General features: G+C 37.8%; 1 protein-coding gene across 1 annotated transcript in view; it reads right to left on the reverse strand.

The window, feature by feature from the left end:
• Positions 1-15,641, reverse strand: part of FLVCR1 (FLVCR choline and heme transporter 1) — a 32,499-nt gene that overhangs the window by 3,482 nt on the left and 13,376 nt on the right. The window contains exons 3-8 of the mRNA XM_061160980.1: positions 14,077-14,217; positions 8,988-9,055; positions 8,211-8,314; positions 6,460-6,570; positions 5,699-5,804; positions 5,367-5,478 (exon numbers count right to left, since the gene is read on the reverse strand). Of these exons, the coding sequence (XP_061016963.1) occupies positions 5,367-5,478; positions 5,699-5,804; positions 6,460-6,570; positions 8,211-8,314; positions 8,988-9,055; positions 14,077-14,217 (642 nt within the window). The remainder of the gene's footprint in view (positions 1-5,366; positions 5,479-5,698; positions 5,805-6,459; positions 6,571-8,210; positions 8,315-8,987; positions 9,056-14,076; positions 14,218-15,641) is intronic.

The following is a 15,641-nucleotide window of genomic DNA, read 5'->3' on the forward strand; positions in this document are numbered from 1 at the left end:
CAGGCGGAAACCAGTACGAAACCAGTACGTGCCGAGAGATCAGGACAGGAAGAGTAGAGCGTATTCTCGGCACCCGTGGAGGTCTGCGATCAAGTGGAGCATCAAGTACAGGAGGGAGACGGGAGACGGCAAGAGAGGAGGCTGGGTGGGCAGGACACTGGGAGTGAGTGGGGAGGACACAGTCGGGCTGTGTGTGAGGGAGCTCAGTCAGGCAGCTGTGTGTGGGGGTGTGATCTGCAACAAGGCTAGAGGCAGCAAAGCCAGTCAAGAGCCCTTCATCCTGCTGGAGATGGTAAGGCCTGAATATGTGAGAAATGGTGATACAGGGACAGAATTCAGAGATATTTTAGAATCGAACCAGTAAGACTCAGTGGTTTGAAAGGATATGAAAAATGGGGGTTGGGGAGGGGGAAGTGGGAGACTTGTTTGGGCAATTGAATGGATGGTGGCTTTCCTGGTAGCTCAGACTGTAAAGAATCTGTCTGCAAATGCTGGAGACCCAGGTTTGATCCTTGGGTCAGAAAGATCCCCTGGAGAAGGGGATGGCAACCCACTCCAGTATTCTTGCCTGGAGAATTCCATGGACAGAGGAGCCTGGTATCAGCTATAGTCCATGGGGTCACAAAGAATCAGACATGACAGAGTGACCCACACTTTCACTGTCTTTGGTCCTAGTTACTGAAACCGAAAATACAAAAAGGACAGGTGTGGTGTGAAGATGGTTAAGTTCTGTTCTGGACAGGTTGAGCATAAAATCTCGTGGGACATTCAGGTCAAGGATAAATATATGATTAGGCATATTGGTCTGAAATGTAAAAGAGATCAGGGTCTGGAGGTACAGATTTGAAAATTACTAGCGTTAATGTGGTAGTTAAAGCCACAGACTACACAGAGAGTGTAAAATAAGAAAAGGTACAGATTGGTGGGTAGTTAAATAATCTAATTGGTCATAAAGCAAAGTTGAAAGGTAAAAGTAAAATCAGTCTTAAAAGTTAGACTACTGCTTCCTTAGAAATTCACACTACCCCTTAGAATTCTGTTACTGGTAGCAACATTTTAGAAATTCAGATATTTATGCAAAGATACATGGATATATGTAAAATGGCCTTTCTGACTGCATTTAAATGATTTTAAAGAAACTGGTGATGTAACGAGCTCCCAATTACAAGCAGCTTGATATTAAAACATCACTCTTGGGCTTCCCTGGTGGTCCAGTGGGTAAGAATCCGCCTGTCAGTGCAGGAAACATGGATTCCGCCCCTGATTTGGGAAGATCTCACATGCCGGAGAGCAACTAAGCCCACGCACCACAACTACCGAGCTTGTGCTCTGAGCCCGTGAGATGCAACCACTGAGCCACGTGCTGCAACTACTGAAGCCCGCGTGCCCTCGAGCCCATGCTCTGCAACAAGAGAAGCCACCGCAACGAGAAGCTCGCACACCAACGGAGAGTTGCCCCCGGTTGCTCCAACTAGAGGAAGCCTATGCACAGCAATGAAGATTTGGCGCAGCCAAAAATCAATCACTCACTCACTCACTCTCTAAACTGCACCAGTGATTGACATCAATTGGTCTGCCTGTCTCTGTTCTACAAGTCCACTAAATCAAAGATGCTACTCATTTTTTACAGGGGGAAACTGCGTATCTCTCTACCATTAATATTAATCAAAGGACCGAGAAACACTATGACATGTTTAGAAACATTTTTTTTCAATGTGCATAAATGGGCTAAGGAGTGGATATATATTATATATGTGAAGCGTACTGCTTCACAGAGAACAGTCAACACTGGAAAACAGAATGCACTGCATTTAAATGGTAATTCCTCTGTCAAAATAAGACCTGCCAACAATTCCCAGAAAAAAATGTAAAAAAGAAAAGGTATCACCTTCAGCACACCTCAGGAATCTCTCAGTCCACTTTCCTTTGTCTATACAAATGACTATCGGATACAAATCCATCATACTCTCTCCAGTAAAACACTCAACACATGAGAGACATTAATTAGCATTTTTAAATAGTAAAACTGTCAATGTAAAGCTGATTTTAAAGTTTTTTTTTTTACACTTAATTTTCTGTACTTGATCTGTTTGAATTAACATTTATGAATCTTACTATGAGATAAAGTGAATAGAGAACACAAAACTGTTCTCTTTTTTGGTGCAACAATAACACTCTATTTGATACCTATGTGTTACTTTCCTAGAAACTGAGAATCAATAAGGAACCACTTATGACAGATCAGTAGTCAAGGCAGTTTGTTTACTACCTTACATACCTTCAGTTACAAAACATTGTTTTATGTGTTTCCTTTTACTAACTGAAGAGAATGGGGGGAAACGCTTCCTTGGTAGGATTTTTTCTTTGAGGAAACAGTGCCCTCAGTCCCTTTGAGTGCAATGAATAAATGAGTGACCTTAAGTGGCTATATATTTCCAAAGTAAGTGCTTATTACTGCTAAGAGCTCATACTGGGGGTTTCAAAAAGGATGACCAGGTGTTCAACAAATAATAGAAAGAAGCCTTGATTCACACCTTCCTGTTAAGACTCCATCCTTGAATTAAGTTATAGCAGATCAAAAAAAAAAACAAAAAACAATCCCTCTCCGAGTCTCCATGGCTTCTGTCTCTCATGTAGACAAGGAATGCAGAAAGAAACTAACAAAGTAAAATCACACTAGAAGCTAACATGGACCTGGAAGCACTACTGGATATAAGTCTTGCTTCTGTTTCTTTTGGCCATGCCCCTTGACTTGTCAAATCTTAGTTCTCCAACCAGGGGTGGAACCCAGTGGAGCACGTGTGGGCAGGTGGGACTGAGCCCAGGGAGGCCGGGTTACAATAACAGCCTGCATGCTCAGACAGGCCCTAGGTGCCAGACCCTGCCAGGAGCTTTTCATCAACCATCTCAGTTAGTCCTCATAGTGAGCCCTAAAGGCAAGCTTTTATTTTTTTTATTTATTATTTATTATTATTATTATTTTTTTTTTATTATTATTATTTTTTTTTCCCAGTGGGTTTTGTCATACATTGATATGAATCAGCCATGGATTTACATGTATTCCCAATCCCGATCCCCCCTCCCACCTCCCTCTCCACCCGATTCCTCTGGGTCTTCCCAGTGCACCAGGCCGGAGCACTTGTCTCGTGCATCCCACCTGGGCTGGTGATCTGTTTCACCATAGATAGTATACATACTGTTCTTTTGAAATATCCCACCCTCACATTCTCCCACAAAGTTCAAAAGTCTGTTCTGTATTTCTGTGTCTCTTTTTCTGTTCTGCATATAGGGTTATCGTTATCACCTTTCTAAATTCCATATACATGTGTCAGTATGCTGTAATGTTCTTTATCTTTCTGGCTTACTTCACTCTGTATAAGGGGCTCCAGCTTCATCCATCTCATTAGGACTGGTTCAAATGAATTCTTTTTAATGGCTGAGTAATATTCCATGGTGTATATGTACCACAGCTTCTTTATCCATTCATCTGCTGATGGGCATCTAGGTTGCTTCCATGTCCTGGCTATTATAAACAGTGCTGCGATGAACAGTGGGGTGCATGTGTCTCTTTCAGATCTGGTTTCCTCAGTGTGTATGCCCAGAAGTGGGATTGCTGGGTCATATGGCAGTTCTATTTCCAGGTTTTTAAGAAATCTCCACACTGTTTTCCATAGCGGCTGTACTAGTTTGCATTCCCACCAACAGTGTAAGAGGGTTCCCTTTTCTCCACACCCTCTCCAGCATTTATTGCTTGTAGACTTTTGGATAGCAGCCATCCTGACTGGTGTGTAATGGTACCTCATTGTGGTTTTGATTTGCATTTCTCTAATAATGAGTGATGTTGAGCATCTTTTCATGTGTTTGTTAGCCATCTGTATGTCTTCTTTGGAGAAATGTCTGTTTAGTTCTTTGGCCCATTTTTTGATTGGGTCATTTATTTTTCTGGAATTGAGCTTCAGGAGTTGCTTGTATATTTTTGAGATTAATCCTTTGTCTGTTTCTTCATTTGCTATTATTTTCTCCCAATCTGAGGGCTGTCTTTTCACCTTACTTATAGTTTCCTTTGTAGTGCAAAAGCTTTTAAGTTTCATTAGGTCCCATTTGTTTAGTTTTGCTTTTATTTCCAATGTTCTGGGAGGTGGGTCATAGAGGATCTTGCTTTGATTTATGTCGGAGAGTGTTTTGCCTATGTTCTCCTCTAGGAGTTTTATAGTTTCTGGTCTTACATTTAGATCTTTAATCCATTTTGAGTTTATTTTGGTGTATGGTGTTAGAAAGTGTTCTAGTTTCATTCTTTTACAAGTGGTTGACCAGTTTTCCCAGCACCACTTGTTAAAGAGGTTGTCTTTTTTCCATTGTATATCCTTGCCTCCTTTGTCAAAGATAAGGTGTCCATAGGTTCGTGGATTTATCTCTGGGCTTTCTATTCTGTTCCATTGATCTATATTTCTGTCTTTGTGCCAGTACCATACTGTCTTGATGACTGTGGCTTTGTAGTAGAGTCTGAAGTCAGGCAGGTTGATTCCTCCAGCTCCATTCTTCTTTCTCAAGATTACTTTGGCTATTCGAGGTTTTTTGTATTTCCATACAAATTGTGAAATTCTTTGGTCTAGTTCTGTGAAAAATACCGTTGGTAGCTTGATAGGGATTGCACTGAATCTATAGACTGCTTTGGGTAGAATAGCCATTTTGACAATATTAATTCTTCCAATCCATGAACACGGTATGTTTCTCCATCTGTTTGTGTCCTCTTTGATTTCTTTCATCAGTGTTTTATAGTTTTCTATGTATAGGTCCTTTGTTTCTTTAGGTAGATATACTCCTAAGTATTTTATTCTTTTTGTTGCAATGGTGAATGGTATTGTTTCCTTAATTTCTCTGTCTGTTTTTTCATTGTTAGTATATAGGAATGCAAGGGATTTCTGTGTGTTAATTTTATATCCTCCAACTTTACTATATTCATTGATTAGCTCTAGTAATTTTCTGGTAGAGTCCTAAAGGCAAGCTTTTAACATCCTATTAATATAAACGAGAAAAGGACAACAAGAGAGGTTGGGTAACTTGTCTAAAGTCACACAGCTAACGAGCAGCAAAATCGGAACCTGAGGCCAGTCCTGTCCATTCCAAGTCTTTACTAACACTTGTTAAAACGGTTTTGTTTTCCAGGCATGGTAATTGTATTGAATTTGAAACCTCAAAAATGAATCCATAGATTCATATTCCTGAAGGGGGAAACAATATCCTGCCTTTTATTTCATTTTTTTCCCCTTGAGTTCTGCCAAGTCTTGAGAAGCAACAAAAATGAAAATTAAATATACAAAGACAATGTGACACAGTACTTCGGGCAGGCATACACCCTGATTTACCTGTTAAAATGATGCCTACAAACATCCAAACACAGAGGAAAATGTTCCCTGTTCTAGGACCATATACTGATGTAAGCTTTCCTTGAGCCAACGTGAATAAGATTCCAAATATCTAAAATAAAATGAGAAATATTTTATTAAGATTGCTTTTAAAAACAAACACTGTATTTCCCCCAGAACTTTTCTTAACTATTTTATTCATATGATTTGGCTTCCAGAAACATTTATTGAAAGGTGGAATTTTTAAAAACAAAAGCTACAGTCAAATTCATTATCCATTAGAATATTTGGTAAACTAATGGTCTCAGATTTAAGAGGAATCAGAGGTTTACCTGTGCGGCAGCATTGAGAAGACCTGATGAAGTCCCTTCAGACTCAGGGTAAGTGATTTCAACAGCAAATTCGAAACCCAAGGGGAGGTAACCAGTCATGAAGAAACTATAGAAAATAAATTCAAAATCACAGAAGAAATCATTGGAAGAACAATATCACCTGTTGATGCAACTGCTTTACTTCTCAGACTTGTTAAAATTATCAAATAAGTGAAAGTTTTGAGGTTGGTGTGTGAAAGGAAGGCACTATTATGATTCACCAATTAACCTGAGGACAGGAGAACTGCGAAGCAAAACCATGAACTAGGAAGCAAAACAATTTCTAATTTTTTTCCAGAGAAAAATATACTCCTAGTTTTCTATGTCAGTTGTCTTTCTAGCCAAGTAAAGAGACTTTGGATTAGGTAAGTCTCATCCATTTTTCACCTACAGCATAGCAAAAAATAATCTTGAATTATTTTTTATAGTTCTACAAAATTATGGAGAAGGAAATGGCAACCCACTCCAGTATTCTTGCCTGGAGAATCCCAAGGACAGAGGAGCCTGGCAGACTATAGTCCATGGGGTCTCAAAGAGTCAGACATGACTGAGAGGCTAACACACAAAGAATTATACATTTATGTGCACAAGACAGATCTTTTTTAAAGTTTAAAAAATTAAAGGGCTTCTGGATAAACTTTAAAAAAATGAAAAGCCACAGCAGTAATACTTCAGAATGCTAACAACACACTATCATTCCTTTTAACACGTGCAATGCTTACCCAAGCAACCCTCCAGTGACAAACACGATGATAATGTGTCCAAGGTCCAGTGTGAAAGTAAAGATAACCATTCCAACAAAAGACAGAATGTAAACGGTCAGAGTAGTGTGTCTAAAACAAAAACAACAGAATTGTTAATGTTCTGTCTGATTTTCTTAGGCACATTAAAAACCATGTGGCTAATTCTGTTCTGTCCATATGGTAATAAATTCTTCAGATTTCAAGACTCACCCCGTCTTATCTATGGAAAATGGTTCCACCAGGCATGGACTTGGAAGATTAAATTGAAGTTTCAAAAGTTTCAGTTTGCAGCCAACAACAAAAGTCACCTCATACCCAATGCTCAGACAAAGGAATACCCATAAGGATAAAAATCATTTTTATGGCAACAAATGGGATACGGATGGTTCCCTATCTGTATTTCAAGATTCAGATCCAATTCTGCCTCTTCCACAATACTTTTCCTAACCACTGTAGCTTACAAGATTTTCCTTTTTTCCAAACTCCCAAATCATTTTCTATGTACATGATTGACACTTGACTTCTATTTTAGTCTGTCTGTTATATGATTATTGAACTTTACATGCATGAACACCTTAATTTTTCCCAATTAGACTGCAAAGGTCCTAAAGACAGGGATCAAATATTGCTTCCCACGATTCTTAGCTAAGAGTGATGCATGTAACAAGAGCTTGGTGAATGAATGGCAGTTATCCTGAGAAGAAAGCCAGGGCAACAAAGAACATCTGTATGCCAATCCGTTTCCTAATTATGAAATGGACCAAAGACTATTGATAAATATAAATCCTTTACACATACTCTCTTCATCTACAAATTTAATGGGTTTCATTCTAAGCTACCATTACATTACAATGAAGCCCCAGTAAGTGCTGTTTTAAATCATGTGAGAACTATTTGGAGAATTTTAAGATCAGAGGTACTTTGAAAGGGCTTAGATAATGATATCAAATATATCTTAGGCCTTGAAAGGTGTAGAGGGCACAGTTCCATTACTTCATTCATTCACAGTTCCATTCATTCATTTCTCCCAAACATATGAGAAATTTCTGTCTGTTAAGAAATGCAGCTATTCTTCTACTTTTTTTTTAGATGTAGCTGTTCTTTTAAGGCCCAGTGCAAAAGATGCTGTCTCGGAAAGCACATTTCTCAGTCTCCCAGTTGGTATTACTCACTTTTTCTTTTGTATTAGCATTTTTCTGGTTCCATATAGTACGCAATTAATATAGAATCTTCATATTACCTATTACAGTATTATAGTCAAGTGTTATTACAGTTTTAGGGCATTTTGGCCAAAAACTTCTTATCAAAATGCCTTATGCTCACTAATAATTTTTTTTTTTTTCACTAATAATTTTTTGATAGGAAAAAACTTTTTAAGCTCACAACATGGAAAACAGCAATATAAAGTCTCTATCAAAAGTCAAATGTTTCTCAGAAAGGGCTCCTTTTAGAATAGAACTGATCTATTCTGGAGTGGTATATATGAGTACTATTAGAGGAGAGGAGAGTTCATAAGGTATCCAAGTTCTCAAAGTTGAAATAAACATGACCAGTAAGATCATACAGAGACCACTGAAACATTCAGAAGTGAAGGGAACCTAAGAGTGTCTAGAATGCAAGTCTTTCAGTGATAATAATACTTTTTAAGTTTCTTAGAATGAAAAGTAAAGATTCCTTTAAAACCAAAATACCTTAGGTTGTACACCATACATTTGCCTGCTTTCACTTACTTGTATGTTTTGGTATAATCCAGCCATAAGCCACAAAGAATAGATCCCACCATTCCAGCTAATACTAGTGTTAGCCCAATCCTTCCAGCATTCACTTCTTCGCCCTTAAAATTTTTTTCAAAAGAAGTTGATTAGACACCTCAAATTCAAAAAGATCCTTCACATTCCCATACCTTCTCATGTCAATGGAAATGAGCAGATACAATTAAGCATACAATATAACATGAAGAATTCAGTACGTGTTTTAGGGTGAATGGACATTCTACATTAAAGCAAAAAAAAAATGAAACAAAACCTGACATATGGGAGAAATCAAAAAGGTAATTTTTCTTGATCCTCCTTGGTTAGAAGGACAATGATTTTTGTTAGAATTCTTAAGCAATTCATAGGTGTCTGAAAAGAAAGTTAATCTGATAGCTTTTACATATAACTGCTTTCTCTTTTCAAAAGGAAAGAGAGATCAGGGCTTGATATTTACTTTTTTATATTTGTGTTGGTTTCTTTTACATATTTTTGGTCTTGTCTCATATAACCAGTCACACTATCCCTTTAAAAAACAATAAAGAAAAAGACAGAGGTATTGTCAAAACAATAATGACTCCTGCTTTCTATGTTGTTTTATAAATTGGATTAAACATAATTTCAATTGAAACAAGTATAAATCTTTTATAGCAACAAGGTCATACAGCTTAAGTCTTATGATCATGCTCACAGGAATTATATTGCTGAAGAAAAGTTCTTGGCCAGGCATGCAACACAATATTGGAAGAAGCTTACCTCATAATGTGTCAGTATCATTTGATTTAATAATGTTGAGACTGAATAAAATGCTCCAGTCATGATACCTACAATAATAAAGAGAAAACTATCAATGTGCCATGTACCAGTTTACAAAGTGATATGGAGCACTCTGCAACACTTGTGAAAATACAGTGTCTTCTTAGACAGTTGACAGAAAAAATTGAGACCTCTCACTATTCCCTTTCAAGAGGTAGACTGATCAATGTTAACATCCAAACTTAGCAGAGATTACGATTGTAGAATTCTGTCATTACATCATTTACTATTATTTAGATTCAGACATACGGGCCAGAAATCACAGTCCCATGCATAACACTGTATAACAGCAATCAAGCAACTGATTGCTTCCTGAGCACCTACGCTAGTTGAACGCTAAAGCGTTAAGACAGAACCCCTGTTGCAGCCATCTCGCCCCTGCATCAAAGACGTACAAGGAATTAGGAAGACAATGTCAATTAAAGAATGCTTTAAAAGGGAAAGTTAAAAACAGCTGGCTATCAGGAAGCATGTGACAAGGTTTGAATCATGGAGTTTCTCCACATATGTTGTATCACTTTAGGTCTAAGTCTCTTAACCGAGCTGAAATTTAAGCTTATTATTTTTCTATTATTAAATAGTTCAAGCATACAAAATAGTACAGAGAATAATTTAACAAATACCCTTACTCATCACTCTTTGACAAACGTTAACATTTTGCCATCTTTGCTTCAGATTCATTTTTTCAGATCTTCTTTAATCCTATTCTTCCTCAGAGGTAATCCCTACCCTGACCTTCATATTTATCACTGTAGATATTACAACATATGTGTGTCAATAAACAACAGAATTAGTTGCCTGTATTTAAATTTTATATGAATAATATGGCATTGTATCAGTCTGCAATTTGCTCATATCACTCAATATCATGGTTTTGAGATTTATCCATATTGATACTTTTAGTTCTACCTTATCAGTTTTCTGTGGTGTATAATAGTCCACTGTGTGAATATACTTCAATTTAACTATCTCTGTCCTAAGTCAATAGATACTTTAAGGCTTCTTCCAGTTTTTCACTATTTAAAACAATATTGCAATAAATATTGCTTTTGTTCTTATGTATATAAGGGTTTCTCTAAGCAAAAATCTAGAAGTAAAACTTCTACTTTCTGGATATAGTCAAACTGCCCTTCAAAATGGTTGTACCAGTTTATACTACCAACAGAGTTCCTTTCTACATTCTTGATAAATTTGTCTTCATCAGATTTTTTAAAAAATTTTTTTGCCAATTTAAATGTGTGCGATATTGTATCTCACTCTGGTTTTGATTTGCATTTCCTCGATTCCTAGTAAGGCTGAGCATCATATATGAGCAACACACACACACAAACATATAAATGCCTCTGATTTCCCTGGATGGTTTGCTCTTTTCTAAGTGATTAGCAGGAGTCACTTTTATATTGTAGGTGCAAAGCCTTTGTTGGTTACATGCATTGCAGACATTTTCTCATGGTTTATGTCATGTCTTTCTAGAAAATATCATTACTTTAATCATATTTATCAATTTTTTAATTTAGGGTTTTTTTTCCTTTTGCCTTAGAAAATTCTTTTAAGAATACTAAAGATGGTTTCCTATATTTGCTTCTAAAACGTTAAAGTTCGGGTGACTTCCCTAGGTTTAAGACTCTGCACTTTGACTGCAGGAGTGGGTTTGATCCCTGGTCAGGAAACTAAGATCCCACCTGCCAGGCTTCACGGCCAAAAAACAAAAAACCAAAAAAGCATTCAAGTTCTGATTTTTACCCTTTGGTCTTTAATCCACAATTCATGTTCTAACTTCACATTATTTCTCCTTTATGGATAATCGATTCTTCCAAGATAAGTTACCATGTAGTTTCTCTTCTACAAACACCAAGTTTTCATATATGCATAATGTTCTAGTCATCACCTTGTTGTTGTTCAGTCGCTAAGTCGTGTCTGACCCTTTTGTGACCCCGTAGAGCCTGCCAGGCTCCTCTGTCCAAGGGATTTCCCAGGCAAGAATACTGGAGTGGATTGCCCTTTCCTTCTCCAGGGGATCTTCTGCTGTTTGCAAATATTCTCGTTTTTCTCTACGTAGGCACTTGGTGGCAAGGCCATATGATTACAAAAGTGAGCCAAAGTGCTAGTTCTCCTTTTCTTAGTAATCATGGAAGCATGTTTTGAGATATCAGCCTGGATCTCCGAGTGACTTGTGGCCTGTTCACAGTGGACTGCAGCATTGGCATGCTGTGCCATTTGATGTGTTAGGCCATTTTTTTTTTTGGTGGGGTTTCATTGCTAACCTAGCCTATGCCAACTGATACACAGGGGTAGGCCCCTGGGTTCTTTATTGTGTTCCAGTGATCTAACTGTCTCAGTTCAGTTCAGGCGCTCAGTCGTGTCCAACTCTTTGTGACTGTCTAACTGTCTATCCCTTACTAATGCATGGCATCTCATTACCACTGCTCTAGAAACCTTGATATCTGAGAATTAATTCCTCACCTTGTTCTTTATCAAAACTATCTTTGTTGCTCTTGGCCCTTACTTCTTTCACAGGAATCTTACAATTAGCCAAGTTCCATTACAAACCCTGTTTTAAGTTGGAGATTGCTAGATGAGGCCTATGTCCAGAGATCTTATCAAAAACCCCTGGGTAGCGAGCCTTTGTTATTCACTTCCCATTGGGTTCAGGAATGCACAGAGACCCAGTCAGCTTAGGCTGAGGAGGCCAAGGAAAACAAATGAGGCCTGTGCTGAGGCTTGAGTGTCCTCTACTGCACGGTACCCTATGGTGGTCTCACTCCTACTCCAGACTCAGTGAGGACAGCCAGAGTCTGGATAAAGAATTATAATAGCAACGAGTATTGAACCCTGAATCTAAAGTGAGATACTTGTCTGAGTTTCAGATAGCAAGTAGCTACAGTTGGGATATAAGTGATAACAAGTTTCTCCAAATAGCCCTGATGCCAAAAAAAAAACAAAAAACAAAACAGTTTCTCAGTCTTTCTGGTTTCTTGAGTTTTGGACACTGAAAACCTGTCCTAGGAGTGTGGTACCTAGCCAAACTATTCTATGTGCAAGTCTGCCCCAATCTTTTCTACATAATAATATTAGGCATGGATGGAGCAGACAAGTACCCTTCTAAAAGGTGGGATATGACCCTTACTCATTTAGACATTAAGACCCCTTTGGCGATGAACATCAAGTCAACAAGCTTCTCCAGCTGTTCTAGGGAATACTGTTGAACTCTCTACAGTGTTTCTGAACTCATTCTTTCTAATTCCTTCTACAAGTAAACTCGGTTCAGTTTCCAGAGCCTCTGTATGTGTCTGACCTTTCCATCAACCCAAATCTACAACTGGCGTTTGTTAATACAGTGGTCCTGTAAGGTTAACTGGCATTATTACAATGTTGAGTCCTCCATAAACATGGTATATCCCTCCACTTAATTTAGGTCTTCTCTTACATCTTTTAGGGTTTTATAATGTATAAAGTTCTTCCTTTAAGTTTAAGTAAAGCTGATTCGGGGGCTCCTGAGGGGGCTCACTGGTAAAGAACCCACCTGCCAATGCAGGAGACGCAGAAAACTCAGGTTCCATCCCTGGGTTGGGAAGACCCTCTGGAGGAGGGCATGGCAACCCACTCCAGTATTCTTGCCTACAGAATCCCATGGATGGAGGAGCCTGGCAGACTGCAGTCCAGGGGGTCGCGAGGAGTCGGACATGACCGAGCAACTGAGCACAGTGCCAGCATAGTTGATCTACATGAAGTTCTCTTTAGTAGATTTGTTCCCAGGCACCTTATGCTTCTGGCTGCTATTATAAGAAGTATCTTTCTATAGGAATGCAGTTGATACTTTCACGTTGTTATGTATTTAATATTATTAGTTCTAACAGAGAATGTAGATTCTCTTGCACTATTCTGTAGACCACGGGGTTAGCAAGCATTTTCTGTAACAGGAGACAGTAAATACTTTTAGCTTTGCAGGCTGTATGGTCTCTGATGTGGCTACTTGGTGCTGCTCGTGTAGTTCAAAAGCAGCCATAGTAGAAAATATGAAAGTAAATAAAATGTTATTTATAAAAACAGGCAGTGGCCAGATTTGGCTCATAAGACAGTCTGCTGACCTCTGCTATATATAGTCATGTTATCTGTGAATAAAGCATCTTTTACCTTTCCAATTCATGTACTTTTAATTTTTCCTGTATTAGTGGGCCAGCCAGGACTTTCAGTTGGATGCTGAGCAGAAGTGGTGACAATAAGCATCCTTGTTCTAACGGATACTTCTTATTGATTCTCAAGGGTAATGCTTCTGAGCTTCTGTCTTTGGAAAGATGTTTGCTACAGGGTTTTTGCAGATAAACTCTGTCAGGTTCAGAAAGTTTGTTTTTCTCACAGATGGCTAAGAGTCTTTAACCAATGGATACTGTAGTCTATCAAATGCTTCTTCCTCAGCTACGGGGTGAATTTTCCTCTAGTGCACCCCCTCCCCACACCTGAAAATATAAAGACAATCACAGTGACATCTGAAGGCAAGTAAGACAGAAATAGGGGGTACTGGTTAACAAACAGTGTTAATATAAGAAATAAAGAATAAACAGTTAGAACAAATGTGTTGGTGCCTCAGTCAAAGCTACAGTGTTAGGAGGAATATCTGCCTGCTACGCTGCAAGATCTAGAAGGGTGAGATTTTGACAGAATACTCCAGTTAGATGACAGTTTGCATAAGGCCAAAGAAAGGAATTATTAATGACATTTTCCTTATGGCGGTCAGAACTGTAATTCATAAAGGACCTAAAAATACCCTGGGAGAACTCATTAAAGAAGAAAGTGCTTCTGTCTTTAATAGCTATAACTTGTTTTTATTGTTTTAAAAACAAGTAAAAAAGCCAATTCTGAAGTTTTTGCTTTTAGTTCAAAATTTAAGTTTATGACTATGTTATTATTATAGAGTTAATAAACCTATTTCATTATCTCATTAATTAAAACTCAAACCACTAAAGGAAAAGAATCTGCAATGCTCAAAGGTTTACACAGACATGAACAAAAATAAAAGAAAACCACTTACCATAACTGATCAATAAAAGGACAAAAGGAATGTTTTTAAATAGGTTCCTTATTGATTTCACATAGGAGTACTCTCCAGGTGGACTATCTTGGAGAACTGCTTGAGCCTGGCTTGGAGGATATTGCGGTTTTTCTTTGAATGCTGGAAACATATATGAAAAGATAATTCAATATACGTGTCTTCCTTAGTGAGCAGACTAAATTTAGTTTAAGTTTAAAGAGGTACTAAAAAATCTTTTGTGGTAAGGCTGTTCATTTTCACTAATTTCTAAGTGAAGAATAGTTTGGTATTATCATCTCAACCCTCTGAGACTGACTAAACCTCAGAGATTTGGCCAATTCACATAACTGAACTACAAAACCATCCATAATACTATGTTAAACTTTGCCCAGGGATTATTCCAATTTTAGTTAAGCAAGATTAATTTTTATTATGTGAAGTATTCTATTTCTAAATTTGGTTCAATTTGTAATTAGAGATAAGGTTAGATATGAGTAAGCCAATATCTTACTGAGCTTTTACATGACTGGCTTGAGTTAGTACCTCTTTTCTTCTGAAACCTGATATAAAGTTTATTATTTCTAGAACTGAAAGGGTCCAAGAGGATTCATTGGAGCAGAGCTAAGTCCTGCTTGCTGACCCACGTTGGCTGCATATGGAAAATCCAGGGGTAGAGCTGAGAGAAATAAAAGTATGATACATGGTTTCTGAGATCTTAAGTTCTAGTACTGCTCATTTCTATGCAGTTTGTCTCAGCCAGACATTTAGAGACTGCCCTTTTGCTGAGCAAGGGAGGATCTACCAACTTCCTGCAACAGATGGCAAAGGAGATTTCTGTAGGGTTTTGCTAGCTGGGAATCAAGACTTTTTGCTAGAAGAGCTGATCTGCTAAGACTGGTACTCCAGAAATTAAAATCTAGTTTTGGTATTGACTCAAAATTTTAAATTAAAATAGATGGGAAATGCTGTATTTCACTGAATCTAAAATGGTCTGATGTTGGCACTCAATGATGTTGGCAAGCATCAACATGGTTACATAGTTTTCACATAATCATATCTCAATTTCCACCAATGTTACTTGCCACTGGTATTTTTTTACTGATACAAGAATATTTAACTTGAAATCTGTCCTCTTAGCAAACTTTTAAGTGTATAATAAGTATTGTTAACTATAGGCATAATGTTATACAGCAGATCTCTAGAACTTTTTCATCTTAGATGTCACTGATGGATTAATAATGAAGTAATATTTTCTAAAATATTAGAACTTCCTCTTTCTCTTTAAACAGTGGCTATTTCTTTCTTCCAACAAAGAAGCCCTGCTTTGCAGTTTGACAGTGGGCTAGATCTGATGGACCTGACTGTCGATTGTAATCACGTAGAAATTTTTTAAAAATACAGATTTTGAGAGTCTACCAAAGGCTCAATGAATCAGAATGTCTAGAACAGAACCTTAGAATCTGTATTAAACGCAAAACTCAACACCCAGCCAGGTCTGAAAATTACTGCAAGAGAAAGAAACTGTTCTTAAACTTGTACACAGTATTTTAATTCTCTAATTCTAT

Source organism: Dama dama, chromosome 14 (genome assembly GCF_033118175.1).
Source record: "Dama dama isolate Ldn47 chromosome 14, ASM3311817v1, whole genome shotgun sequence".
In the NCBI taxonomy this organism is placed as follows: Eukaryota; Metazoa; Chordata; class Mammalia; order Artiodactyla; family Cervidae; genus Dama; species Dama dama.